Source organism: Athene noctua, chromosome 1, assembly GCF_965140245.1.
Source record: "Athene noctua chromosome 1, bAthNoc1.hap1.1, whole genome shotgun sequence".
Classification (NCBI taxonomy): domain Eukaryota; kingdom Metazoa; phylum Chordata; class Aves; order Strigiformes; family Strigidae; genus Athene; species Athene noctua.
This window is the reverse complement of record NC_134037.1, coordinates 167046518-167074395: the sequence shown is the minus strand read 5'-3', so window position 1 is coordinate 167074395 and position 27878 is coordinate 167046518. Positions and strand designations below refer to the sequence as shown.

The 27878-nt window shown below is 46.3% G+C and overlaps 1 protein-coding gene across 6 annotated transcripts in view; it reads right to left on the bottom strand.

Annotated features, from left to right (window-relative positions):
* PDE9A (phosphodiesterase 9A) overlaps positions 1–27545 on the bottom strand; it is a 50076-nt gene extending 22531 nt beyond the window's left edge. The window contains exons 1-6 of one of the 6 annotated variants that reach the window (XM_074904221.1): positions 27253–27545; positions 14684–14754; positions 12816–12893; positions 11795–11838; positions 4484–4538; positions 3586–3656 (exon numbers count right to left, since the gene is read on the bottom strand). In XM_074904221.1, coding sequence (XP_074760322.1) covers positions 3586–3656; positions 4484–4538; positions 11795–11838; positions 12816–12893; positions 14684–14754; positions 27253–27321 — 388 coding nt within the window. In that variant the 5' untranslated portion in view covers positions 27322–27545. Of the gene's footprint in view, positions 1–3585; positions 3657–4483; positions 4539–6180; positions 6315–6379; positions 6430–11794; positions 11839–12815; positions 12894–14683; positions 14755–27252 lie in introns of those variants that run through there. The other 5 variants (XM_074904210.1, XM_074904229.1, XM_074904239.1 and 2 more) reach the window with 5 other exon arrangements.
* Between the last annotated feature and the right edge of the window lie 333 nt (positions 27546–27878).

The following is a 27878-nucleotide window of genomic DNA, read 5'->3' as shown; positions in this document are numbered from 1 at the left end:
AATAGTCAAAATCACACTTATCTGGAGGGTAGCATGTAAATGATAAAAAACTGCCTTGGAAGGGCACAACTCTGTAGATAAGTAGAGACCTCAGGTTTGTTTTCTTTATGTTAGTAACAACAAAGATTGGTGTTGGAACTGGGAAAGGGGAAAAAACAGAGAGGTGTATGAACCTAGTCCAAAATGCCACATATTAGGAGAGGAAAGGAAAAGGGTTTGTTTTATATGCTTGATCACAGGGATAACTTCCACTTAAAAATCCCATTTCCAGATGAATGTTTTTTGTCTAGCATTGCCACAAGCAATTTCTTTGGGTGATCACAATGTGGTGATACAGGCAAGTCTTGCTTATTTGATATCCTAATTCTGGATATCTGGCTGAACTTTTTGGGGTACTCCTTTCAACTGCTGATATCAGCTGCAGCTGACCTGCAGGCCCCATGCTGCTATGTACCACCCCAGTGCATTCATCAGGGACAAGTTCATGGGTAGCCCATTTGCCAAACCGTCTAAATGGTGGCTGGTGCCTATTTGAAGCAGTGGGAGCAAAGCAGAGTTATCAGACCGACAGGGTAGTGGGGCAGGCAACTGCAGAGAGGAGTTCTGGTGCAAAATGGCAGCCCTGAGCACTTTTTCGTATTGCATTTCTTTAGTTTTCTTCCAAAACCTCCCCAGGGGAGCAGAAAATTTACATAATTATTTTCTTCAGGTAGATGTGAGATGCTTACAAATTGTAAAGGGGTTTTGCCAGCTGTCTTTTTAATGTATGGGCTGCTGTGCAAACACTGGAGCAGAGTAAGTCAAGCCATGGGACAAAGTATTCCCAGTGCTTGCCCTGCATGGACGCATTTTCCAAGGAGAAGTCACAAACTTTAGATGGGATTTAAAAATCAGTTAAGAGATTTGGTTCCTTGAAAACACATGTCTGATGTGGTCTCTAGACAGTAACAGGAAAGGAGCTGAAAATATTTTATGTGACGTGCAGATGTAGCACTGTCATGAGCACTTTATCCCCAAAGTGAAAGTGGTGGAAAAGGGATCTCTGAAGGAGGTAGGAGAAAAGGCAAAACAAAAGCACGGTTCTTTTCACATTTGGCTTGCAAATGATAAATGGCCTTGTCATGTGCACTGATTAAGGGACCATTATATTATTCTGCAGCAAGAAATACCTTCTGCAAAGATCCTGTGCTGTCTAAAGAAATCCTTGGGCTGAATCCAGCACTGAAACACAGCTCTTAAAGCAACTTCAGGGAGCCCAGGTGGAGTAGGGAGGTTGAACACTCCCTTTCTCTCACAGTTTCGCTTTTTAAACATGAAAGCCTGGGATAATTTTAAAAAGTTGCAGATTTGGCTCTGTTGCAAATTGGGGAAGTGCAGTTTCAAGCAGATGGGTATGCTTGTAGACAGGCAACCCAGGGAGCTCCTTCTCACAGACTGAGGCTACTGGAGATGGGATTGCAAGTCCTCAGGCAGAATGGCAGCAGATTGCTACATCTGCTGCTATTTCCATCAGTGGTGAGACCCACTTAACAGAAACAAGCCTCATCTGGGGACCCATGAATTCAGTTCACCTGCACAGCACAGCAGCTCTGCGTAGGCTGCCTTCCCTGAACTAGCAATGAAGTGCTGGAGTGTGCAAAGGCACAACTCTTCCCTGCTGGCAGTGGCATGCGAATCTTTGTTACCTTCCTCACCGCAGCAGGCTGCCAGTGGTGAAAGGCAGCATGTGTGCAGGGTGCCGATGGGGGTCCTAGGGGGTCATCAGGAAAGCAGTCCCTGGCTGGATGAGATAGTTGCTTGCCTGGGCTGCCAAGGGGTTAGGAAGACCCACAGGAATGCTTGCCTCATTTGCTCTAGTCCATGGTGCTTAGCCCTGAGAGCTGGAGTTGGTCAGAAGTTTCACAGAAAATGCAGAATGAATGAACTAATTTTTCTTTTCCTTTTTTTTTTTTTTTTGTTTGGACAAAAGAATAAAACAGCAGAGCCTTGGGAAAAATGGCAGCCAAGTAGACAGGGAGGAATTGCTACCCAGGCTCCTCACAGAGGTCTGTGCTGGGGGTAGGCACGCCACAGGGTGCCCCTCCATGGACGTCACTGGAGGGCTCCCACCGCACCAGGGGGCTTGCGGCTGGAGTGGCCTTGGGGAGAGGTTCCCCTGCAGCTGCTCTTTGAATAAGGACATTTTTTCCTCTCCCTGCTGACAAAGGCATCAGTCTCGCTGAGCAGCTGCAGGGTCAAAGTAGCTTCTGGTCAGGGGAAATTTCAAGAAAACAACTTCTTCCATGCACCAGAAACTTTTCTTTTTTTCCAGCCTGCTCTAGTGAGAAAGTGCTTTCTGCAGCTGTAGTGCTGGGGAAGGCTCTGCCCACTCCTGGCTTAAATGCTGTGTATCAGCAAGGATGTGCCCTGTGGTGTCAAAATGGTGCTGGGTGACAGTGTGTACTCCTTCCCTGCCTTTTGGGGACCTGTGTTCTGTATAATATACTGAAAAACAGCAAGTCAGATGTTGCATGGGGGAAAAATAACACCCCCAAAAATGAGAAAAGCAACTCTTTGATGAGATGAACTTAACTTGGTTGCTGCACAGTAATTGAATACGGTTGTGTTATTGTTAACACACTGAACAAGTGAGGAAACTGATGCTACCTAGTAGTCTGCCAGGCAACGTGGCCAGCGAGGGGTGAACCCCCGTGTTTGCAGCCCAGAAATCACGGCCTTGCGAGACAGGCTGCATTGAGCACATGCTACGCTGCCTGTTTATGGACGCTTTGGCGTTCACACCGTGTTTGTGCTCCACGTTAGCGTGCCCGTGTAGCATGGCACGTGTGCTGCGGGAACAGACTTTGCCCCATTTCGGGCCCTTTCCCAGCAGAGGGAGGTGTGTGACATGACACTGAGCAGAGATACAGTCAGGTCTCGGTGCCGGCGCTGGGCCTCAGTCAGTGGTGAGGACTGATCTGGCCGCTTAGTACACAGTAAATGCATTTCTGAAGGGAGAAAGTCTCTCTGCAAGATGACCGGTTTGACCTGTGCAAGTATCTGACTTCAAGTAGGCGGCCGCGTTACCCTCTTGTAATTAATCACAAAGGGCAGCAGCGAGCGCTAGAACGGTGTGTTTTGCAGGGAGTGCCTGTGCAGAGGCGGGGGGGTCACCGCGGGGTGCAGGGGTGGTGATGGGGGCTGGGGCATGGCGGGGTGTGGGAGGGCAGGCTGGGGGGCGTGGGGAGGCGGGCGGTGGAGACATGGTGGCAGGGGGATGTGGGTCTGGGCCCGAAGCTTGGCAGAGTACTTAATGGCCCCTTGAAGAGGAGGCTGGGAGACGCTCCAGATGCCCGCAACAGCAGACGTCCCCCCCTGGCCTCGCCCCGCTGGTGGGTGCCACCGTGACCATGGGCTCCCACCTTCCCCACACCTCACCCTGGGCTGGCCTGAAGCCTTTTGGGCTCAAGGCCAGACAAATTGCTAGCGACTGGAGAAAGCAGAGGGGCTGTGAGCCGTGGGACAGAGGGGTCACAATGAGGGCAGCGAGGTGGGGGGTTTCTGAGGCACCGGTTCCCACTGAAATATGAATAAAGGGACACTCACATTCAACCTTTTTCTCCAGCATTGCCAAGTGATTAGCTACTTCCGTTTTCAGCTCGTTGATTTTAAAAACCCTGAAAAGAAAACCCTCATGTATTAATGTTATACATTTAGTGCCGTACCTACCCTAGGTACAAAGGACTTTGGCTAGAAAAGTCTGTATTTTTTCAGAGGATTGATCTGTCCAACTGCAGTTGCCACAAGGAAAAGAAAATTTTCCATGGAAATGCTAAACTTTGAGCAGAAAATACACGCAGGTTTCATTTTCAGAAAAATTAACAACGAATGATTTTGTTATGGCCCTGGGAATGTACCGTGGCTCTGCAACACTTGATCACCCCCCTCTCTGGACAGTGACTTGTTATTGTATCCCCTAGGGAAGCAAAGTTAAATTGATAATGTTTCGCCTAAGAGCAGCATCTTGGTGTCTGCACACTCTGAGACCCTCCTCCTTTTGAGTTATGCTGGTGATTTGCTGAGCTGCGGTAGCATTGTAGTGAAACCAGCTGGAATAAAATAAGCAGCTCTACAGATGTTGAGAAATCCTCTTCAAGGAGAGACATGTTTTGGGGATAAAGGGAAAAATGGAACACATCAGATGATTTGACTTTTCAATGAAGAAGCATTTCTTTTGCTTCCTAAGAGGGCAGGAGCACAATAAGAACATTTATAATTACTACTTGATCTCATTTTTAGATCAAAGATAATCACCCAAATTGCTTTTGGTTTAAGCTACCGCATTGCTGTCAGCAGGAAATAACATGTGTACCAGGCCTAAATTTGGCAGGAACAGTGGGATTTGAAAGAGATTTTAAATGCCCCTCTGTCTCTTGTGAAAATTTCACTTCAGGCTGATAAAAGAAATAGCATTTTAAATTAATAATGATTTTCATCTTCTTACCTTGAGAACTGCTCGGCAATTTGTCCCAATAAATTCTGGAACAATTCTTCTTTCTCTGAAAAAAATAGGAAGGAGACATAACAGAAAATGACAGAGGAAAGAAAACACTCTCAACCCCCCTGCAAAGTAGCATCCTCAGACTTCCAGCATTTAGCCAGAAAGTCATTCCGGTCCTTTGAACAGTGACAGCGTTTGGGAATGACACTTCATGTCACCTGCCTTTCTCTGCCTGCAGATTACAGTCAAGTTTTCTCAAAAGTTTTTTTTTGGGGGTGCTGGGTGTCTGAGAGGTGGCTTGTTTTAAGGCAGCACTCTCTGGAAAGGAGACCCCTTTCACATTTCTTTTGTGGAACACCCAGAATTGCTGTCCGCTTTTGAGAGGTCTGGCTCACGAGGACTTTACACCAGAAGCACACAGTGCCAGAGTGCCCACGAACAATGCAACAACTTATGAACACAAGAAAACCCAGCTTGCTTTTCAGATTTATACTGGGACATTATCCCAGAGATCAATTTTTTGGTGCAAATTCATAAGGATTGTATGGCTAAGCATAAACTTCAGGCAAACATGAGATGGCAAAGTGGCTGCCATTGAAGAATGAGGTCTGCCCTTCCTGGTTCATGGGATGGACACAGCAGGGCACAAGTTTCCCAAACCCTTTTCCCTTGAGAACATAACTCGGACAGAGCCGCCGTGGGGATCCCGTCGGGATCCCATTGCTGCCTGCACTGCTGTGGCAGTGGCTGCGCTAGGTGCGCTCGTGCCGGTAGCTCCCCACCTCCCACTGCCAACTCCAGCGCTCGGGAGCTTCAGCTGGCTCGGGACAGAGCCTGAAGAAGCCCCAGCCCCTTCCCGAGACCATCACAGGACTGCAATCACTAATGCAGGGAAAAACAAACAAGTCCTTAAAACAAGCTTTTGAGGGACAGTATCCTTTAGGAAGGAAGAAGTACGATAGCACTGTTTTCCCACCTTTCAGTCTGTCCACACTGTGTTCACACAGACAGGGGAAGCATAAATCACCTTTATTGAGCTTTGAGCTGCTGTTTCAAGATTGCTCCCACTTTCCCCCACCACCTAATTTAAACTGCACTGTGCTGCAGCCGTTCTCATGCCTGCAATGTGGATGTACTCTTGGTTTCTCATGCTCAAGGAGTGGAAACATTTCATGCTCTCATATACACACACCACAGATTACAGAACACCCATTTATACCCTACATAGAAATACCCTGATGGCATTTCTGAAGCTACTTCTTGCACTTGCCTGAGGGAGCCCAATGCCTCATGAATGCAATCATCCAGGCAAAACACAGAAATACAGTCCAGCATTTACACCATATTTCTAAATAATAGCTCTGGTACCTGTTGAAAGTATTTGCAATTCCTCAGGTATTAGAGCTGTCAGGAATACTTGTCAAGAGCGTTCACTTTGCTGGTCAAAACAATTTGGCTGTTAACCCCATGTCTCTAAACTGGAGCAAGCACTCAGTGCTCTGAAAAATCTCAGATCTAATTCTCTCTCTCTCTCTCTTTTTTTTTTTTTTCTTCCCATGATCCGACTCCTGGTGGAGCGGCTAGCAGAACAAATGAAGAGATTAGTTCTTTTCACAGAGACCCATTTTTCAGTTTTCTCACAAAATTAATTGGAAACAAAGTAAATGCTGCATCTTATTTAAGACAGGAGGAAAGCTTACCGTACGCAGCACCTGGGATGGTAACCGAGTCCAACAGTGAAAATAAGCAGAGAAACCCGTGTCCTCTCACTTCGATGCTGCGCAGCCCTCTGACAGTGGCTGTAGCATGCCAGAGACTGACAAGTTCCCTATAAACACGGTTCCAGTAAAAAAACCTCCACCAATCTTACTTTCACTCCCTCCCCCTGTCAAAACTCACTTGAGTACTAGGACATTCTCATCCAGGGAACAGTCAGCTGCAATCTGATGTTTATGGATGTAATAAAAGACTTTCAAAACGAAGATGTATGTTTTTATAACCCTAGGGTGCAGTAAAGATATATGACTAAGAGTGGCAGTTCGTCTCATCTTAAAGAGACAAAGATCCATTTCTTTACCCGGTTCCTTTCTGAGGGCAAGACCTCTTAACCCCTGATCCTGAAGAAAACGAGACATCGTACCAACATCATTTAGACTCACTTGTCCACTTACTTATAAAACAGGAAGGCTAGGTGTCCCTTTTCCCCCTTCATTACTCTCTTATTTTTTTATACCTCTGGGCAGGGCTGATACCCCAGGTGCAGGCAGCTACCTTTTCCCTCAGTTGCTTCATTTGTTTTGCTGCAATTCCCTCTGTGAAAAGGAAATCCTACTGCATGTAGCATGGGCAGCTGCAATCTCTGCACCCTGCAGAGGGTCACCAGCTCCTGCGTACAACAACCCAAAAGCCAACAGCAACCCTCTTCTCAGCTCACCTCCTGCTGGCACTGTGAATGTGCAATGTTTGCAAATGCAGGTGTTCAGAAAGTCAGATTTTTGCACAATAGGCAGGGTGTATTAGAGCTGACAAATGAAAATTAGAAAAAAAAAAACAACTCCAGAAGATGCTGCAATAGCATATTGCTGGACAAGGGACAGGCCAGCTCAGGTCTCCCCAGGCTTCCCATGGCTCATTCCCATGCTCACTGAGGGCACAGGGACTTTGGCTCCTTGCCCACAGGCCCCTGCCAAGCTCAGCAGGGAGCTTGGCCTGGGCATCACAGAGCAAGGAGCCATTTTGCCCTCCCTCCCAGCAGCCCTGTCTCCAGCAGGTCTGATCAGAAAGCAAGTGCAGGGGAATATGGCAGCAGCACTTTTCCTGTGACTCCCGCCGCGGACAGATTGGAGGGCTGGCAGCAAGCGCACACCTTTCCTGCCAGACAGGGACTAGGTACTCGCTGGGGCAGCTCAGGTTACGCGTGCACTGACACAGATGGCCTATAACCCACTGGCATACACCCTCTGCTCCACACCGCCCTGCTCGGCAGTGACTTTTCCTCGCCCATCTTACCCACTGGGAGCACAACCAGGGAGCCACTTCCATCCTCCTGCCCTCCCCAGCTCCCCTCACTATCCTGCCAGCCTCAATGAGGAGCAAGCAGAAGTGTGTGGGGTTGTGGGGGGGGGTTGGTTCCCCCCTCATCTTTTCTGCTGTGGCCAAGCAAGGCTGGGAGAACGTGGGCGTCTGCCTTTCCCTGCCAGGCTGATGAATTCCCGCTACACAGTGTCTTTCTCAAGAGTGCTTGTGCCTCTGGCTCAGGCTCCTGTCTGTATTTCACTATTTCACTGGTTTGTCTGGATCTAGGCAGTCAGAGGAATTTAAAAAAAAATCAGGTGGACAAAAGCCTCAGGAAGGGGTGTGCTTCAAGCCCAGTCCCTCATCCGTGAATCACATTAAATCGAGCACCAAATTCAGTTGACAACTCAGGTTAATCTGGGCTGTCACATGCAAGTCCCTGCTCAGGTGAGTAATCCTGAAGCAGTGGGCCCCATCCTGATACACGCATCCATGTGGGATGCATGTAAAGAGCAGCAGGCAGGAGAGGGACTTTTCTCTCATAGTCTCTGCCTCTTCACTCTTGCCTTAGCTGCAAGCGTGAATATGCCTCCAAAAGGAGAAGAGAGAGATCCCAGAATATTTAGACACAGTGACAAACTTCTGTCACTTTACCAATAGCAATCTGCACAAGATCTTGTGTATTTAATCATTCAGGGGGAAAAAGCAGTCCCCACGGATCTCTGGTGCAGTTGTCGGTGGGCTCAGCAGTCGGCAAGGCAGGGTTAGCACTGGCTCAGACACGGGCCTTCCAGTAGGCAGCTACACAGGTCTTTGATGAGCCAGGTCTCCTGCTGCAAGACGATGTCCCTGGGGAGAGACCATGGGCTTTCCTCTGTGCAAGTGCTAAGTAGCATTGTGAGCTGAAAAGGCAAATAACTGAATGGCAAGTGAAGCGGGAGGAGAAGGCACTGCCTACAGCCTCACCCTGGCCAAGCAGCTCCAATGCGTGCTGGCAGGGTTCCCTGGCGCTGAGGATGCTGAGCAAGGAGTGGCAGGTGGCGAGTTCTCTCCACGTGCTGGCCTCCATCCCAATCAAACACTGCTCTCTTTGGGTTTCCTCACCCATTTACCCAGGGATGAGAGGATGCTTGTGTTTAAGGACTCACCAGAAGACGCTAGTTACAGAGGTGCAGAGAGAACTGGGGCTGAGCTCGGCGCATCTTATACTCTTTCAGGTCACATCCCTGGTGAGATCTTCACGGGCTCGTTCAGGCGCCCGTGTGCTTTGCTGCCCTAACTTTGTAGCGATAGGAAAGCCCCTGTGCATGTTCCCCTGCACCCTGCCTCATTTAGGACCATGGTGGATCAGGCTCACTTGAGCTCCACAATAACTCCTTTCTCTGCACTATCAGCAACGCAACAGACTTCAATTTTATTTCTCAAGAGTGTGCTGCTAGTAGGATTTGTTCATTTAATTGGCATCTCTGGCAATATTGCAGAGTTCCTGAACCCTACTAATTACAGCCACAACACATCATCGGTTTGTGAGTTTTGAGCCTGTTCTTGTGCAGACTGCAGCCTTTCTGCCTCCAGGAGGGAGAAAATGCCCGTATGATCGGCTTGGGTCTTTAAACACCCCAGAGAGAAGGAAAGGGTTTGAGAGAAGGCACTGGGGGTTTGATGCTCTTCTTGGATGGCCATGCGCCTTCTGGTCTGGGGCCACAGGAGGAGGGACAGCACGTGATGCAATGGCCCCACAGGCTCAGAGCCAGCCAGCTGGGCTCCAGCCTTTGCCTTGCAGACAGTTGACCCCGCAGTGATACGGCAAATGCCGCTGCATCCAACAGACACTCACTGGAATAATAATTTTTTTAATTCCAACCCTCTCCCATGCCTATGGCCAGGAAATGAACAGTTCCTTAGCAGGACTCCAGTGGATATCTCCTCTGCTGGATAAAAGCCACTGCTTATATTTTCCTCCCAAAGGATCGTATTTTCCAGTCCCACCTTTTGCAGTTTTTGCTCCACCGAAGTGTGCGTCATTCTTTTCCAGCTGCCTGGGAAACTGCTGAAAAGAGGTGCATTACCTCCCACTGTCATGAAAATTGGGGTGACCCCTTTTTTGGCATGCATTTGGACGACTTGCTCTGGGAAGCAGAATCATGCAGGCAGAGTTGTTTAAGAAGTGAGTACTAGAATGGAGCTGGTTTTTTTCTTTTAATGAAGAGGAACAATTTCCCACTCTGTTTATTCTTCCTACTCTCAGCAAAATGTCAGGAATGCTTAGGATTAATGACAACCTATGTGAAAGAGAAACAGATACCAAGGAACATTAGTTCCATCACACTCAGTTCAACTTTCCTCCTCTTTCCATAGCAGACTCTGTCTTATGCTTTGGCAACCTACCACTAGAAATTTTCTTGCCCTTTTCAGCTTAGATCTTTGGAAATCTTTGTTTTATAAAATGCAGGAAGGGAAAAGAGGCCTTGCTGACACAGTGAGCTGCCCTCTGCACAAAGCAGAGCCATGTTCTGTCAGCTGGGGTGAAAAATGAGGGCCCTGGGAGAATGTGTAAATTCATACATGGTCTTATAACAATATACAGTTAGTGTCATGTTAGGAAAAAAGGATAGATTTTTCTAGAAGGCCCTTCAATCAGCTTCCCATCTGGTTTAACACAGTGGCATTCTCCCATGGAGTCTTGCTGCCACCATGTACTTGTCTTTCTCTGTTTTGGGGCAAATGGCTATTGGCTCCCATGCCAGCTGGTACACAGAGACACATGCTCCAGTTAAGACCCCACCTTTTCTGATCTGATCATGCAAATAGTGTACTCCTGGACCAGAAGAGTGATGCTGTTCCGGCAGAGTTTGTTACAATAAGGAAATCGTTTAGGAAACAGCTTCTTTCCCTTAGCAGTCAATGTGCATCCCTCGGCTTTGACTACCTCCTTCTGGCAGCAGCGGCAGTCACTGACACGGAACCTGTTTATGGCTAGTAACAAATCTTACTGTGATGAAGTTCTTCCCTGTTTCCTAGAGTCTTTCTTCTTTTTGCTGTCCATTCCCCTTTGCTCTCTGCATACACAAAGTCCTCACCGTTGCCTCACCAGCCCCCTGCAGATCCTTCTATACTGCCTCCTGTGCCCTTTTCCTACAGATGTCTCTGCCGCAGCAGATGTGGGTACCTCAGAGGGTGGCTTCGGTTCCCTGCTCCTCCTCACCTAAAAAAAGAGTGCTGTGAGACACTATGTTTTCTTGCATAATACAGGAGCCTAAGCAAGAAGAGGTGGGACCTGCAATTAGCATTAACAAGAAGATGTGGTGGGACCAGCAGAACGGCCATGCCCCTGTCCCAAGAGCCTCACCCATTCCTGCAAACTACTTTTTCCAGCCCCAGACTTTCTGGCTCCCTCCTGCTTTTTATGTGCACTTTGTGTTTCCAAGATAATCTCAACTTCTTGCCCTATCTTCCCATTTTACTGCTCCAGACTGTGTCCCCAGCTGACATCTCCTTTCCTCCTGCAGCCCCTCCCTACAGCTCTACAGTGTACAGGCTAGGGCTCTTGCTCAGGCTGCCTTAGAGCAAGTGGCAGGAGATATTGTAGTCGAACTGATGAGAGAGATGGTGAGCCAGATGCTCTACAGGAATTGCCCCAGGCAAATGCTCTGGTCCAGTGTCTGAGAACTACTGGCCTGAGCATGACACTGGCAGGCAAAGAGAAATGGTACAACTGCCACTTCAGTCCTGTCTGTGGAGTACAACAGCACTGCACACTGGGGAATGTGTTCCAGATGTGCTTTCATCTAGGCCTTCTTTAATCTTGTCAGGTGTATTTAAATATTTATTACACTTAGAGCTACTATGCCCACAACAGAAATTATGCTCTCTCCTCAGCCATTTGGAAATAACATGGGGTTCAAATGTTGTGCTCAGCTTTCCAGCAGAGCCTTGCTGGGAGATACACAAGTTTAACAAAACACTGCAGGACAGGCTTTGAAACACAGTCTGCATTGCCTGAAAAAAAACACTGCTCCATGCAAGACTTACCCCATGAGATCAGTGGTGCTGAGCCAGACCAGAGCTAAGCACTGTGAAAGTCCCCTGGACTCAAGCCATTCCACCTCACCCTCAAATACTTTGAAACTTGGGGACATTTTAAACTTTCCTCCAGAACATTGTGATCAGACACTTCTTATTTTGCTACAGCTACAACCCCAACAGCATCAGCTTTCTTGTATCACAGCCACGTAATTTCCACATGCAAATGTTTGCAAATTCAGCTTTAATAAATGCAATTCAAAAGGGTCATTTTACCTGAGAGCTGCCCAGTGGCAACAGGTATCACTTTGTATGGAGACCTGGAAGAGTTAAAGAAGTTTAATGTTAGCAACACTCAGAAATCAGTTTGTATTCCACATCCATATTCCCTGAGAAGTAGGAAGAAGTATCTGAATAAGCATCTGAATGTATTCTAAATTCTCTTAAAACCTGTTTAATATGGAACAGGCACTTTTTATGAACACACAACTCTCTGATTCACTACTGAACTAGAGGCAAAGAGATCTTTCTTGTGCTGTATGGTCATGCAACGAACATGGTAAAAAAACCTCCTCTCTGGCAAGCCTAGATAGCTTGTGGACTGAGATGGTGAGTAAATTCTGTAGGTCAGAAGGGAGCTCCAGTGGCGGGGATCATCTTTTTGCTCTGTGTTTGCACATTGTCCAGTGCAGCAGATCTCTCCCAGTTGTTGGGGTTCCATCACATGGTGTCAGTGAGAGCAATGCCAGTGATAAGTGATGATGAAATATGCAATGAAGTAAACAACAGCAGAAGAAGTAACTGCAAGCAGTCAGAGTGAAACTAAAAGTGCCAGGTTGAACAAGCAACAAGAAGCCAAAGAGAAAAAGGGAAAAGGATTTGGAAGTGGGAAGGGCCAAAGCCAGCATGACAGAGACCTAACCTCATCAAAGACTTCGACTTCACTTTGCAAGTAATGCTGTGGTTGTGTTCTAGCAGAGCAACAAAGGAGCGGGGGAACAAAGGAGCTGTGAGCCTTGACAGCAAACTGGGTGGGATGGGAACAGATGTTCTACATTAAATACTTAAAAGTGGTATTTTTTTCCTCAGACAATTACTCCTCCTTTAATAACAACTAAAAATCTTCAAAACCAGCAGGCATTAATGTTATAAACCAGCATGCAATTCTTACTGTCATCTCCCTCCCTCCAGGGAGTTGCTCACCTCCCGCTGCACACAAAAGGCATCTGCAGGCAACCACCACCCCTTCCCTTGGGCTTGACTGTATTTTTGAAGAACAGGTTGCAGCAAAACTTACCTCTCTGAGTTTGCAGGCATTGTCGGATCAATGGATACCATACAGTTGTCTGCCGTCAAAAGGGAGATTGTTGTGTTCCTGAAAAGCATGTTTCAAAGAGGTTTATTTCACCTAGAAATGCTGGCTGAAATTCTGTGCTGCTGCATACAGTGCCTATATAGCCATCTTCTGTCCTGCAGCACTCCTGGCCTGGCCTGGCACTTTCTTGGACACATTCTACCTTTATGCAGAAAGGGTCAAAGCACAGGACAGGGTAGGCTTGATGCTTCACTCATTTCAATTACCAGAGATGGTTCTGGCAAAATGTTAAGTGTGATCATCTTTGCTCTCAGAGCAGACCTTTCTCCCTGATAACTCATGTATTCTGTTGACTCATCAACTAATCATTGCTGTTAAAAGCAATGTTTTGTGATACATTGACTCGGCAGCAACGTATTGAGTCAGACTATAAAAATGACTACCCATGCTGTGAATGTCTTGAAATTATTTAATTACTCTTTTACCAAAACAAACAAAACAAATGTCTTGCTGAATATGGGGTCTTTTTTTGACACCATCCCAGGTGTGATCTCACAGGCTCGAATGTAAACCTTGAATTACTTCAGGTCCAGGAGCCTGATTGAAATGCACTGTTCTTTGGAAGTCATCTGATGAAAATAAAATGCCAAATATGCAGTGAACACCCTGATCATGGATCACTAAAACTGCTAAACAAAGTTTCCTGGGTGACAGAGCAGAAGTATTTGACATCATAGGCAAATGAGAGTTATTAACCTCTCTAATGTCAAATGGGAGGAAATAGCTTGGATAAACATCAAAGGGCATTAATTCTGTCCAGCAGTTTATGCAAATTCTGAGTCAATATAGACAATTTTATTTTTCAATTTCCAGAGCTGGAGTTATGCAATAAATCCATGATTAAAGGATTGGGCTATTTTTTTCCTGTGCTTTTTCTGTATTGTAAACCTGATGTGCAAAGGTAAAGGCTATGGGTTATTGCATGCTGCTGTGCATCTGGCCTGTGCTGCTCAAGGTCTGTATGCAGACAGCAGATGCCCCCTTCCAGACGTGACTAAGGGGCTTCCCTCCCCCTGCACTGCCACGCCCGACAGGCAGTGCAGAAGTGGCTGGGTCCCACCCTCCACCATGCACCGGCCTCTCCCACCCCAACACCTGACCCTTCATCCCTATCAACACAGAGATTTAAGTTGGATGCTGCTGTTGAAGGTAAGAGAAACAAACCCTTACAGGAAATTACAGCAGGAGACATGCATGGCCTTTGCAGGACAACATAAATGAGGAAATACTCGGCCTGAGCAATGGATTTGGGGATATTTATATTCTGTAAAACAGTTCTGCTAGGGTACTTTGTGTTTGACTATCCCATACCTCAGATTAGATTAAACTAAATTTCTAAATAGAAAGCTTATCACCTAGTGGCAATACTTCTCATTGGTCCCAGATTTTTCCCTAAAAAACAAGTCCTAAACATATGGTTGTGTTTCACTCAATATGGGCAAAAAGGTAGTGCTGAGATATAACCGGTAGGCACACATAACCTGTGTGCACTCAGGGCTGGGCTTCTGAACTTGCTTTTATTTTTTTAGACTGTATCTCTCTGTTCTGCTCTATTCCACTTTGTTCCTCAGGCGCAGCCGACACTGAAGTAGCTCAATGCCTGCCAGAGCTTCGTGCACATTTCCAGCTGGTGCTCTCTGGATTGCCCCAGTTTCTTCTTCCAGTATACTGGAACAAGAGAGAAGCCTGAAAAGCATGTAAATGATTCACTTGGGGCCTGTCTTTAAATCGTCCCCAGAAGTAAAGGAACAAAAGTGAAATGAATGTCACAAATGAAAAGGGAGACCTACCTTGGTAACCCTGTTGCAATACAGAAGAGGTCCATAATATCTTTGGAGTTGCAGTATTTACTAAAGATCACCTTCCAAATTGAACAGCAGCAGGGGAAAAAAAATGAAGACAAAGAAAAGAAAGGACAGTCAGTTCCCAGTGAGATATGAACTCTATTCAGGCGTGAACTGGGCTAATTTTAAGGCTCATCCTACCATTTCAATTATCTGATTTGACTTGTGAGCTGGAATATTTCTCCACTCTTGTTTAATATCTGTGTCTTTTTCAATAAAGAAAGCAAGCTCTGGAGACCTAATTGCACTGTTCAGAAGTAGAGCAATAACGTATGTGAATTTAGAGCAAAAGGTTTCTCATAGTGCAGTATTGCTGCACGATGATAACAACTGCAAATTTAAGGATGTAAGAGACCAGATTTAGGAATAAAACAGCCCAGATTTGGGGAGGTCCTTGGATGGTATAAAAAGGCACTGCTTTTTGGACTATACCAACTTAAGCTAGGTTTAAACTGTTCAGATGTTGTTTTCTCCCCAGTTGTGTCAAATTTTCTGCTGAGTATCAGCCTGTATCATTCCTGCTGTTAGGTCAGAGCTCGGATATTGAATTACAAAATTTGCCACTGTTACCTTCCCATGCTCCCAAACACCTCTTCATGCCCTTGCCCTTCCACACATGCCAGGCAGTCCCTATGCAGAGAAGACTGCTCGAGCAGCATATCTAGGAGAGCAATGTCCCCTTGATCCTGTTGTGATACAGCCTTCAATGACAGGATGCCGTGCCACGATTTTCCCCAAGACTCCTGTGTCCACCAGGACATGTGGGTGATCCTGCTCCCTGGTTGAGAACCAATTCTGCAGCCAGGGTTGGGGGCCAGAATGCCTCTCTGTGTGCCTTTGATTGACTATGCTGGAGGCTTTGAACCTGCCATGGAAATAAAATACCTACCTGCAGTCAGGTCTGTCTCTTCTCAAAGCCAGGAACAACAGTGAGAAGCAGGGCTGATTTTTCTGGGGACCGCTGGTGTTAAAGGGGTGGCCACAGGCTGTGGGGAGCAGGGGGAGGTGGAGGTGGTGGTGTGGAGAGGGGCAACTTCCCTGGTCAGTGCTGGAGCTCACCTCCCTCATACCCCCCAAGAACAAATAGCCACAGAGCCTCTGGCTTCAAGATGCAGCAGCTCAAGGGCGCTTGTGGACATCTAATGGCAAAACTCAGGAGGGGCAAGAAAGTGATTATTTTGCAGACGAGGTTTGAGGCACAGGGAGATCAAGGTCAAAAGTCTCTTCTCCTTGTGAGTGCCTTGCTGGAAACTCCAGTTTCCTCTCTCTGCAACCACCTGTAGCATCCCATATAGTCAGGCACAGTTCCTATTGCAGTCCATCATGCCCATGGGGGGTGTGCATGCCCACAGATCAGCCTCGAGGATGGTGACCCAGCAAATGAGGAACATGTCACCTGGAATGTCCTTCCAATGGTTTGTTTTCACTGGCTTGCTTCGTGCTGCCAGGAGGAGGCAGGGGCTGCAGGCAGCGGGGGCTGCTGCTGCTCTCCCCATATCGAGCAGGCCTTATGTGTTCAGAGGGACCAGGACCACGCAGGAAAAATAACATGTCATCATCTAATTAAAGATGCTTCTGAAGGGTGTAGGTGCCAGGAGTTACTAAAGCCTGCAACATCACTCTGGCAGCTTTGGCCTTCGAGTGTTTTATTTCCTAAATCATAGTAGTGTTGCAGCAACACAGTTTCTGTGTGCCTTTTCTAAGGTGCCTTTCAGACAGCAGGGGAAATCCTTCCCTCAGAGGTGTTGTGTGGTGCTGACCCAGACCTCTGCTGCGGCAACAGAGAGCCCGCAGGATGCTCTGCCAGCGAGGAGCTGCTAATGCCTGCCCACAGCTCAGGACATCACGAGCCTGAAGTATCAGGAGAGTTGGGACAACAGTGCAAGGTCTGGCCAGCCTGGTTGAGTCCTGTTGTGCCTGCGGTGCAACGCACCAGAATGCTAGTCGATGCTGAAGCAAGGCTTCAGACCTCAGTTTTCACTGGTGGTGAGGAGCCCTCCTACTCTTGAATGAAGCGTCGGGGGGGTTGTGGTAGAGAAAACAATATCGGCCACCTCAAGAGGTGGCTGTGGCCAATTCATGTGTTCACACCCACCTTCCCTGTTTTCCACCCCAGATGAGGGTGTATCAGGCAATACCTTTACTTTATAAAACATCCAGACACTTGATTGCTGAGGTAGTTAGTAAATGCTACTGGGGAAATGGGTGGGATTAATGCCCAGGTGTGTTTTAAAAGCCTATTTTGCCCAGTGATTGATCCTTGGTTATTAAAACACAGCTGCAATCGAAGCAATAAAACATAGCCAGTTGAGTTTTCGGATAGGACTGAAGCCCTGCTCCTAGCAGAACACAGCATCCTAGTGGAGTGATAGCTGTTAAGATTGGCTGCCAGAGTGTTGGAGGATACAACTGGTACACGCAGTAACTGAGCAGATGATGTTAATTGTGGCTGAACAGAGGGTAGAAGCTTGTGATGTGCCAGAAGTGCTATTTCAGGTATTGAGGTTTCTTAGTCTGGAAATCAATTATTATTGACCAGGACAGATAAGAGAGGAAAAGATTTTAAAAAAACCCAAAATTTAAAACATTAAAGGTAAGAAAGCCGGCCTGACTCATAGAAAGCAGCAGGAGCTTTCAATGCATTGAGGATTAATTTTAATGCTTTCTTCTACTCCATGTAATAGTGAAAGAGTGGGAAGCAAAACAAAGACTGTAGATACTAGATGATAAGCTATCTCCATACATGCTTTTTAGCTTTCCATACTTGGCATTTTTACTTAAGTTTGCTAAAAGTGGATTTGTGAATCACCCACTGCACTTTGATACTCATCTCGGGATGGCTGTCTTCAGCTGTTGGGGTTTTTTTAATCAAAGAGTGTATGCTACTGAAGTTTTCTTCTGTTGCAACCTGCTGAGCTTTTCCGACAAACTTCCTTCTGTTCTAAAACAAAGCAGCCAGCCCGAGACATTTCCCAGCAATATGCAATTGTTCCTGTTATTGTCCACAAGTTTATGTTCCCAATAAAGTCGATGTCAGTTGTGCTGATGGAATGTGACTGGAATTTATTTTGGAGACATGGGAGGACAGTACAGTTTACTATTGATGGCTCCAGCACAGTATAGGAATCCTATTTGCCTAAAGTCCATTATCATTGCAGGGACATTAGCAATGTGAAGGCAATAGAGTGACACCTGGCTTAAAGCCATACTTCAGCCATCTGGAACACATGGTTTCTCCCTTGGCTGGGGAAGATGGCTGCCCTGCAGCTTTGAGGGTAGTTGACCCTGTTGGCACTAGGTGCAGAAGTGAGCCTCTTACACAGTCCTGTGAAGATGTCCTTGCTTGGGCAGATGTCCTGAAGTCACTGCTGTTCAACCTGGGTGTCCATGATGATACTTTTCTGGCACTATTTGTGGGTCTGATCCAAACCCACAGTCAGCACTGAGGAACTTCATCTCCCTTAACCTGTCTCAGCTGTCTCTAAGCCATAGTCATTGTCTTGCTTAGGTCCCCATTCCTATGCCAAGGTGGCAAGTCACTGCTGCGATGTGTCTTACAGCACCTCACTCCCTGCATTAACACCTGGTACTGGAAGATATCACTGCTTAGGACAGGACTGAGACGTTATGGAGCATAACAGAGGCCAAAGATGGGAGACAGGCAGTTTCTATAGCTGTGGCAGTGGGCAAAGATCATGTGTATATAGGGCACAGACAGGTTTCCCCATAATACGTGTCAAAAAAGTGCATAGTCACACAAGTCAGCACAACCCAAATAAGCCAGGGATGCAGCTTCTGTCACACCACTACAAGAAAGAGTGGACACAGGAACTCCAGTATTGCCTGGTGGTACGAGAGTTTCCTGCAAGATTGGTCATCACATGGCACTCAGTTGCCAGTTTAATTTCTGAAAGCAAAGGCAGAGCCAAAATCATGTGTAAGCAGAGCGACAGTAGTGATACACCACATGGGAAAGGGAAACAGAGGCCCCTGCTTCAGCTTGCAGATCGATGACTAAATTCCATGAAGAAAATCAGCCACATATAAGCCCTGTTAATTGCATTTCCCTTGGATTTCTGCCAGAAGGAGAATAATGTTTTCCTCAAAAGTGATGCAGCATCTGCAAACAATTCGTTTCCCATTTGAGAGTTAACATTATTTCATATTTCTGTCCTCGTTACTGTTAGCAAAATTTCTACCATGTGCAGAAAAAACAAAAAAAAAAGACAGAAAAACTAGTCTTCTCCGAATGCTTAGCTTGATTATTTCAATGACTCTCCATCAAGACCAAGAAGCAGCCATTTGATTTAAGTGGGCAATGTTGTCTGTCTGCCTTGGAAAGTAATGTGAAGCAAAGTGGGGAAAAGCAGAATGAATAATAACCGAGGATTTTTGGAGTGGAAATAATATTTTGATGAAGCATGCAGTGACTGTGAAGTAGGACAGCATGACTCGATGGGGATGGCTGATTCCTGGCCCAGAGCTCACTTCTGCGGGACTGACTTCTTTCCTGGAGACAGTTTTGCATTTTTTGAAACATCTTCTGAAATAAGGGGCCGTTGTCTTAACCCATAGTATCCACCTCTGGTCTAGGGCAAGGATTTAAAAACCCATCTCAAAAAGAGCCCTGGTACTCTGTCTGGATTTCCCAGTCAGAGGAGAAGTTCAATATTAAGGACTGTGATGGAGATATTACTAAGGGACCATTGTGTACATACTCTGCAACCCAGCAGTTTACAACTAATCACATTATATTTTGCTCTCAGATAGGATGGGTAAAAAACACAGCTTACAAATCCAATTTCTGTTCTATATTTGATCCTCCGAACAGCTAATCCTCTCTGTAAACTGCAAACCCCGTCCAGAATGTTATCCTGTTCTGATCTGCTGTTGGGAGTTGGGTTTTCTTCCAAGAATTTAACTCACATTTGGTTGTTTTTTTTACCCTAGTGAAATTCCTAAATAAATCATGCAGAAATATTTTCAAAGCCAGTGTACCCTCAGTTTCCAGTCCTGCTTCCTTTTGCTGGTCTCAGCCTGCTGTGTTCAAGACTTTTAGCACTTGGTAATGACCTTCATTCAGCTCAGTGAGCAATGCTCAGAGTCAGGGCTGAAATTGTGGAGTTGAAACATCTAAAATTATAATCTTTCACCGATGAGATTGGAGGAAAGTGTGTCAGAAAAGAGTCGGGTAAAACTCAGTTATGTATCTTGCATGGACTGTGAAAATTGTTGCTGCTTCTGTAAGAGCAGCTTTCAGGGAGGATTTCTGAATTTCTAAGTCAGAAGGCTAATGTGAAATTTTTCTCCGGTGCTCTTTGTTGTGCATATCAAAATGAAGCAGGATCCAGAATTTTTGGATACCACTTTGTAGGAATCACTGGAAGGAATACGTATTTCTAAATGTGTAAGCAAATAGGTCTTCCTCAAAAAATAGCAACAAATGACCTATCAGTCATAGTTCCCAATATCCAACAGAACCCTTACCTAGAATCCAGGTTTCTCATTCTTCGAATTCAGATACAAGCATAGCATGAGCCCAACTATATCCAAACTGTCTCTTTTTTATTTCTCTCACTAATTAACAGTTGATATTTGGAAAACCACTCCATTTAATCTGCACTTCAAATGCTAGGCAGTATTAAAAATAGTATGCCAGATTTGCCATCTGTTTGATGTAGTAGGAGTTTCTCTAAGAGAAGAACAGAAAATAAGTGTATGTGCATGTGCATGTGCGGGGAAGAAAACATGAGAGCCCTCAGCTGAGCAAAAATTAAAGCTCGCCGGAGATCTTCAAACACCACTTCTGTTAGAGGATGAGGAGCGCGGTAGATGTCTTTACTTCCAACTGCCAGAGCTGTGCATTCCTGCTGATTCACACTTACCTTCGGGCAGTGACGCAGCTTGACAACGTTCATTTCAACGCGACGCATCGGTGAAATGTACGGGTGGGATTTGTCTGACGTAACTTTAACCATCTACAAGTTCAGCAACTCATGCATGTCGCTCTGCCAGACTCCCTCTCTTGCCAACAGAGAAAGAAGACAACTTCCAGAGGGTATATCAGCCCACACGTCTCCAAAACCCAGTTTAAGATGGGCTGAATCATCCTCTGGAGATACCACCCACCTCCCCAGTGACTACAGAGGAACCTGCATGACTAACTTGGAGCTGTCATCACTAACTTTTAGCTGGCTACAGTTAATGGTTAAGTGGGGTGAATCCCGATAGTTTCCTAATTAGACACATTACCCTAAAATAAGAAACAGGAGCTGCCAGACAGGGCTGATGTATCAGGATCCCAAGGCACATGGCTGTATGATAAGTTGCAATTCCCATCCTTATAACACCCCTGAACAGAGAGCTATGGAAAAAAGAGATTTTTCTCTTTTCAGGAAAGAGAAAACATCTATGATACAGTCATACATGTGTCACCCAGGGTAATCTTGGACATCCATTGAGAGGAACAGCATGGCAGAGGTTGGCTCTTTCACTACGAGCAAGGAAGGATCTCATTACTTTTTAGTCATTGGGGCTCACGGAAGAAGCAAGGTTACATTAAAGACAGACTTGTGCAACCTGCTGACCATACTAAGGAACATACTGCTAATATTCAGTCTTTCAATACTAATGATTAATGGCAGAATATAACCAGGAACCAGCAAGGCTGATTGTGAGAGGCTGTGCTGAAAGTTTATTTTTTGCAGCGGACATAAAAGTATTTCAGCCTCTGACAAATAACACAAATGTCTGTACTCTGGCTTTTCTTAACATAAAAAGTGCTCACATTCTCTGCTAATGGAGTTCTAAGTGCAATTAACCCCGTAGCACATTAATGCATTAGGCTTGAAATGTTTTGTAAAATGGATAATAAGAATGCTTTAGCACCAAATGTCCTTACTAAATGTGAGTGAAGCTAGGCTGCTTGTTTCAAAACTACTCACATAATTAATGTCTGACATTACAACATGCTTGATAATATAGGACTGTTAGAAGGGTAATGTTAATTTAACAGAGTAAGGGAAAAGCAGGTATGGTGAAAGGACAGTGAAAGACCAATGTGCAGCTGTAGAAGTTCACTAAAAAGGTGCTAGAAATGAAGTGGTTTTGTCTTGTTTGTACTAAGCCTGAAGAGACGTATATGAGTAGCATAAGTTGTTGTGGTTGGCTTGTCCGAATTCGTAGGTAACTCTAGCAGGAAAGTGTTAAATTTACATTTTGTCTCGGCTAACGTTAGTATAAACTGTAATAACTATAATAGACCGCATGTGACTTCAGAGAGATAAACAGCAGCAAACAAGCCTTTCTGGGTGATGGGTACAGAAGAATTATGGAACTGCGCTGGAATTACAGAGCTATGCTGTGGTTATGGTTTGGACCCCTAAATGCTCTGAGGGAGTAGGAAAGGGAGAAGGAAAAGAGGGGGGAAGGAAAGAGAAGGGGGCTTAGGAGAAAGAGGCCTCAAGTATGACATTTTCTTTCACTTTTTTAAAAGCATGGTTTTAAGCCTTTTTTACTCTTTAAAATGTTTATGTGCTGCAATGTGGTAGAGTTTTAGGAATCTGCTCTTCATTTCTTGCTGCTTTACAACAAGAACATCTAGCAGCTGCCTTGAATTCACTGGGCCCAGCTAAAATCAGAGAGTCAAAGTTAGCTAAGACCACTAGCCAGACTCAGGCTGTGCTATCTTCCGCTCTCCCTCACCCACAGAGATCTGCCAGCACTAAGAAAATGGCCTTGATCCCACAAAAACATACTTATATCTCACCATGCTAAAGTGGGTTTTGGCCTCGCTTTGTTCATGCATGGGAAGAACCTGAGAACACCAACTAGGTAGTGTCCCCTGGAGGTGTCCACGTCCCAGATGCCCTCTACACCCCCCCCACCCCCCCCCACCCCCGCTGGTTGGGAGCTGGAAGGGTGTTGCCCTAAATCCTCAGTCCAAACAGACAAAGGATGGGGTCTATGGGCACTGCAGAGCACCTCTGCCCTGCTGCGCTGAGAAAGCCACCGGGATGCAAAAATATTTAATCGCCTTGAACTGATCATCATGCCATTATTTTTCTGCTGTGTTTTGTTTTTAATCTGAACCCAGTTTGGTGTGTTAAAAATAGCATGGTGAGCTTTGGAAAAATCTGTTGGGTTTGCTAGAGTCTAGGCATTTATACCACAGTCGCTGTTGCTCTAATTAAAAAGAGAAGCTCACATGACAGAAACGAGTCCCATGTGCTGACGTTTCAGTGCAACAACCACAGCACCAAAACACAGTCTTAGTGTTGTTCCATTCATTGTGGACCTTGGGCCAAGAGGAAAAATTGGCCGTGGATGGCTCAGTGTCCAGCTCCACAGGTCAGTACAGTAGACACCCAGAAATGTTGAACTCAGTACATTTCTTTGAGAAAAAAAGAGGTCATTTCTCTGTTTGGCATCCAGAATGACTCAGTAAACCAGCAAAATTACTCCAAAATTCTTTACTTGCTTTCTGAAGAGGAAGAAAATACCACCCTAAGTGATTTCATAGAATCCTTACAAAGGTGGTGGTCCTTTTCCTTTTTCCAGTTAGTTTGGGCTCTGTACCACTCTGACTTTCCATCCTTGTAACAAATATGATGTTGATTAAGACACTGGAAACAGAAATCCTCATGAATTAAGCATTTTTTCTCAGAGGAACTCCTTACAGCTCTGTAAGCAAAGCCACTACCCTGTGACATTTGAAAATGAAAGCCATGAAGCCACCCATCTGGGAATAAGGCCACTGTCTGGTTCGGCTCTGCTACCATTTAAATCTCAAAGGTCAAAAGAAAAGGTTCCCTAGCAATTTCTTCATGGAAAAAAAAAAAAATGGGCATAAGATGGGGAACATTTTCTTGCTGTTAGATTTTTAATTCAAAACAGACTTAATAGGAATTTTTCTTAAAAATGCAGCCAAAGGGTTAATAACATTATGAAGAAAATAAGACTCCTGATCCAACTTAGTTTGGTGCAGCAAGCCTCACATTTCTGGTGGCAGGCTGGGGGTTTGGGTGCCTGATCCCATCTAGTGGCACTGCAGGAAACACAAGAAATCCCTGTCCACGGTGGTACTGCAGGTTCATCTTATCCTATATAAAACACAGCCACGGATACCTCCCTGTCCCATCGTCTTCTCCTTTGCCTGTCAGCAGACCATGCTGTGGCAGGCATGGGACATGGATGTGTTTCACGGGTGTGCTGGCCATGCGTGCAACGTGCAGAGGGAGGCATGTGTCCAAGCAAGCAGCTAACGAACTACCGCGTGTCTCTGAGTGAGAGCATCCTTTAAAAATAAATAAACTGAGCCATGCTTGTTTCCCCCAGGTGTGCATCCCCTTTACATAGGCACTGGATATGAAGCTTGTTACGCTGTAATTTCATTTTTCAATCAGTTCTGAGAACAAGTGACCTCTTTGAAGCTGGTTTGCCCAGAGCCTCTGTTCAGCACATGGATGTAAGGCCATGAAGCCTTTGATCTTCCCTCTCCCACAGCCCCGGCACAGCTGTCCCCTCCATCTCCTGCTTCCCATTTGACCCTACCTCCACCAGCTCGGTAGGTGGCTGCCCCATGGGAGACCTCCATCCCCTGCCCCTTGGTCCGGACACAGCTACCAGCAGCCTGAAACCTTTCTGTGGTGGACACAGAAGCTACCCTTTGGGGGATCTTGAGCTCAGGTGCCTGTGGGGTTATTGTGGTTGGTGTCTGCTGGCTTACCTTGCGTCCCTCCCAAGCAGAGCCCTTGTTGCACCAGCATGGGGAGATGCTCAGTCAACTCTGCCTACTGGAAGAGAGCCTGTCCCTGCAGTCAGATTTGGCGAAGACAATTTTGTGCCTACCCATGCTTCTGAAAGATCACTTTATAAAACTGTGACAAATGACTGGGAGCCTTTGAGGGTGCAGGTAGGGTGGGGATGAGGGGAAAGGGCAGGAGCCGAGGAGGTTATGGAGGTGAGGTCTAGGCTTCCCCAGTGTGATGTAGGAGCGATGTAGTGCAGCACTGGCCTAGGCTCCCCTCTGCTCCCAGCACCCCACCGCCCTCCCACAGGAGGCTACTGGACTCCTGGGTGTTCACAGCACTGGCCTTCCAGGTATGGACCTCAGCCCTTCCTCTGGGACATGGTGGCCTTGGGTGTAGTCCTGCATTCAACCCCTGCTGATGGTGCCTCCTTTATTTCAGTGACTACTGAGAAGGGTTTCAAAGCCAGCAAACTCTCCTTCAGGGATTGCCGCATCTCTTTTCCCTCCTGCTGTGCCCCTGTGGACCTGCCGACACACAAACCTACTTAACTTAATTCAACACTCCTGTCACAGAGCACTTTCTAGTGCTCATCTGCAACACACAGGTTCCCAGGAGAGGTGGCACACTGCTCTCTGAGCCTAGTTTGTCCCTTCATTTAACCCGGTGCCGAGGCAATACAACTTCCAAAGTCGGTAGCATGCCCTGTGGCTGCATGGGTAGAAATTCAGGATGAGGCCATGAAAACACAAAATTACCTGTGAACAATTGCCATCACAACTAGCGCTATTGTAGGATGCCCAGTTCTACTGCATGACTCTGCGATGCCCAGCAAGCCTGTTGCAAGTTGGAGCTGAGCCCCTTCAAACTCTACAAGTGCTGTTATAATAAAGCTCATTACTGGGTTGACAAGTAGCTTAGCATTGATTTAATGAGTTCCCTTTAGAAGCCTCCAATACTGCATTCCTTGGAAGATTAAGGGTTGCTTTGTGTTGGTGGTTTTTTTTTTTTTTTTTTTTTTTTTTTTTCTTTCTAATGATGTTATTACTGAGGAGGCATGAGAATCTGAGATATGCCCTGCTTACCCCTGGGTGAACCCCATTTACATGGCATTTTTACTGCAGGAGTCTTTCCAAACATTGCACAGATGGAATTTCACATCTGACAAAAGAAACAGATAATGTTTATCGAGAAAAAAAAGACCCTTAATAGTGCCCAAATTTGCATTTGCTTGCTCATGGAATTGTGCCTCTTCTGTGTTTTTAGTTGTCAGAAGTACTCTCCAGAGACTGGTTCTGAGAAATACTTTTTTTTTTTTTTTTTTTTTTTTTTTTTAAACCAGCATAGATGACAGACAACGTGCTTTACCAACATCTCTGGAAACACTCGCCACCCTTTCAAAATACCATAACATTTTCATACTGAACTGTAAAGGTGCCAGGGAGCTCCATACAAGCCTTGCTTCTGGAAGCCATCAGGCAACCAAATCATTAAACCCCGGCAAGAGAGAAGCGTCGTCTTCAGCTCAACAGAGCCGGCACACTCCTGCCTGCCGGTACAGAGGAGCCTGCGTGGCAGAGGGACCACCGTCACATCTACACCCTGAGATGGATGAAGAGGAGCAGCCTGCTCTGGGGAACCTGGTGCAGATTTGGATTCTCTGAGGTCTTTTTCCTGAGGACACGACTTTGGCAGTTGTGGTGGATCTCCAGGGAGGTGGCAGAGGGGACCGTAGGCAATGGAGGCGTGCACGGTGGGACGGGACTGTGAGTATCCGCTCTCCCTTTACCTCATTTCTGCAGTCACTCATACAGCAAAGGGGAGGGAAGGGAAAGGGTATCTATCTTTGCTGTTTCTTTTTAAAGGAGAAACAAAAGGCGAGGCTGGGTGAAATGAAAATTTAGAGCAAGAAGACGAGAGAGATATTTGAATTTTGCAAGTCAGAGTTTTTTACTTGTTCTTGAGCCTCGCAGCAACTCTCTTACAAAAAAAAAAAAAAAAAAAAAAAAAAAAGCACTTGGTTTGTGGCCAGAGAATTGTTGACAAAAAGAAGAAAAGATTTGCAAAAATGCAGTGGCATTGTTTCTGTTTAAAAGCAGTGGGCTGTCAGCTTGACAGTGTGCGAGCTCTCCCTTTTAGTCAGAATGCATTTATCCCGCAGTTTGCTCTGTGCTGTGAACCGTAGTTAAGCAAACAAGGCAGGCTAATGAAAGTGAAAGTTTTAATTAACGTTTATCGCCATTTACGGAAAACTTGGCAAAAGTGGCGGGGACCCCTCAGCCCCCCGGCAATGCAGCGGCACACCCCATCGCATAACAGCCGGGCACCTGCCACCGTTCAGCTTGGTGGGAGGAAAATGCCCATCGTTAAAACCCCCCAGGCAGGCAATCTCCAAATAACTCAGCCCACCGTGCTTCCCGGCTCCCACTTCTTGGGTGAAAACCTCTCCACAGGCAAAACTTTGTAAACACATCGCGACGCTACTCCGGGAGAGGAAGCCTGCACGGCTGCTAAACCAAAGATCCCCACACCGGCAGCGCCCAGCCCTCCCCTGCTGCCAGCCTCCCCTTCCCCTTTAAATAAACATCCGTGTACAAAGCAGAAGCTGCTCAAGATCCCCCCCACTTCCCCTTAAAAAGAGATCTGAAGCCCCACGAATGCAAACACGCGTCTAACTCGCCTTCCAGAAATAGGTCGTGCAGCAAACGCAGCCCGCAGCCGCTGCTGCGTCCGGAGACACTACTTTGAGAAAAACGGCAAAAGTACCTTTTGAATTCTTCCATCAATATCCAAATAAATACACTTGGACCGGTAAGTTGAGGAGGCAGATCCCATCTTGCTACAGTTAGGCTTTCACTGGACTTTTGTTCCAAGTGTCAAGCAGAGGAGAAAATAAGGTTTATCCTGCCAAGCTGAGCCACCGCTGCCTGACAGTTTGGTGTCCCTGCTCTTCTGTATCCCACTGTACTCTCATTCTGGGAAGGTCCCTCCTCTAACGTGCATGCATTTTGCTGTGCCTCTGTCTCTCTCTCTGCCACCTCCTTTTAGTTTTGCTTCCCTCCAAATCCAGCTGCCTCGGACAGGGAAAGACACAGTTCTCCAGCTGCTGTCTGCAAGTGCCCTCTCGATTCCCATAGCAACAACCCCTCTTGGCTTTCGGGCTGAGAGCTACTGGGCATCCACACTGTAGCTCTGACCCCGCGGCTGACCAGCTCCTGTAACACAAAAGATCAAGTGGCACTTAGCACCTGAGGGGGCTGGGGAGAGGGCAAAAACCTCTTTCGTCCGGGTGGTGAGAGATGTCATTTGCTTTTATGCTGAAATAGGACCATAATTAATAATTAGTACCGACCCTTCTGGTGAGCTGTCTGCACCCTGCAAGCGGTGTGACG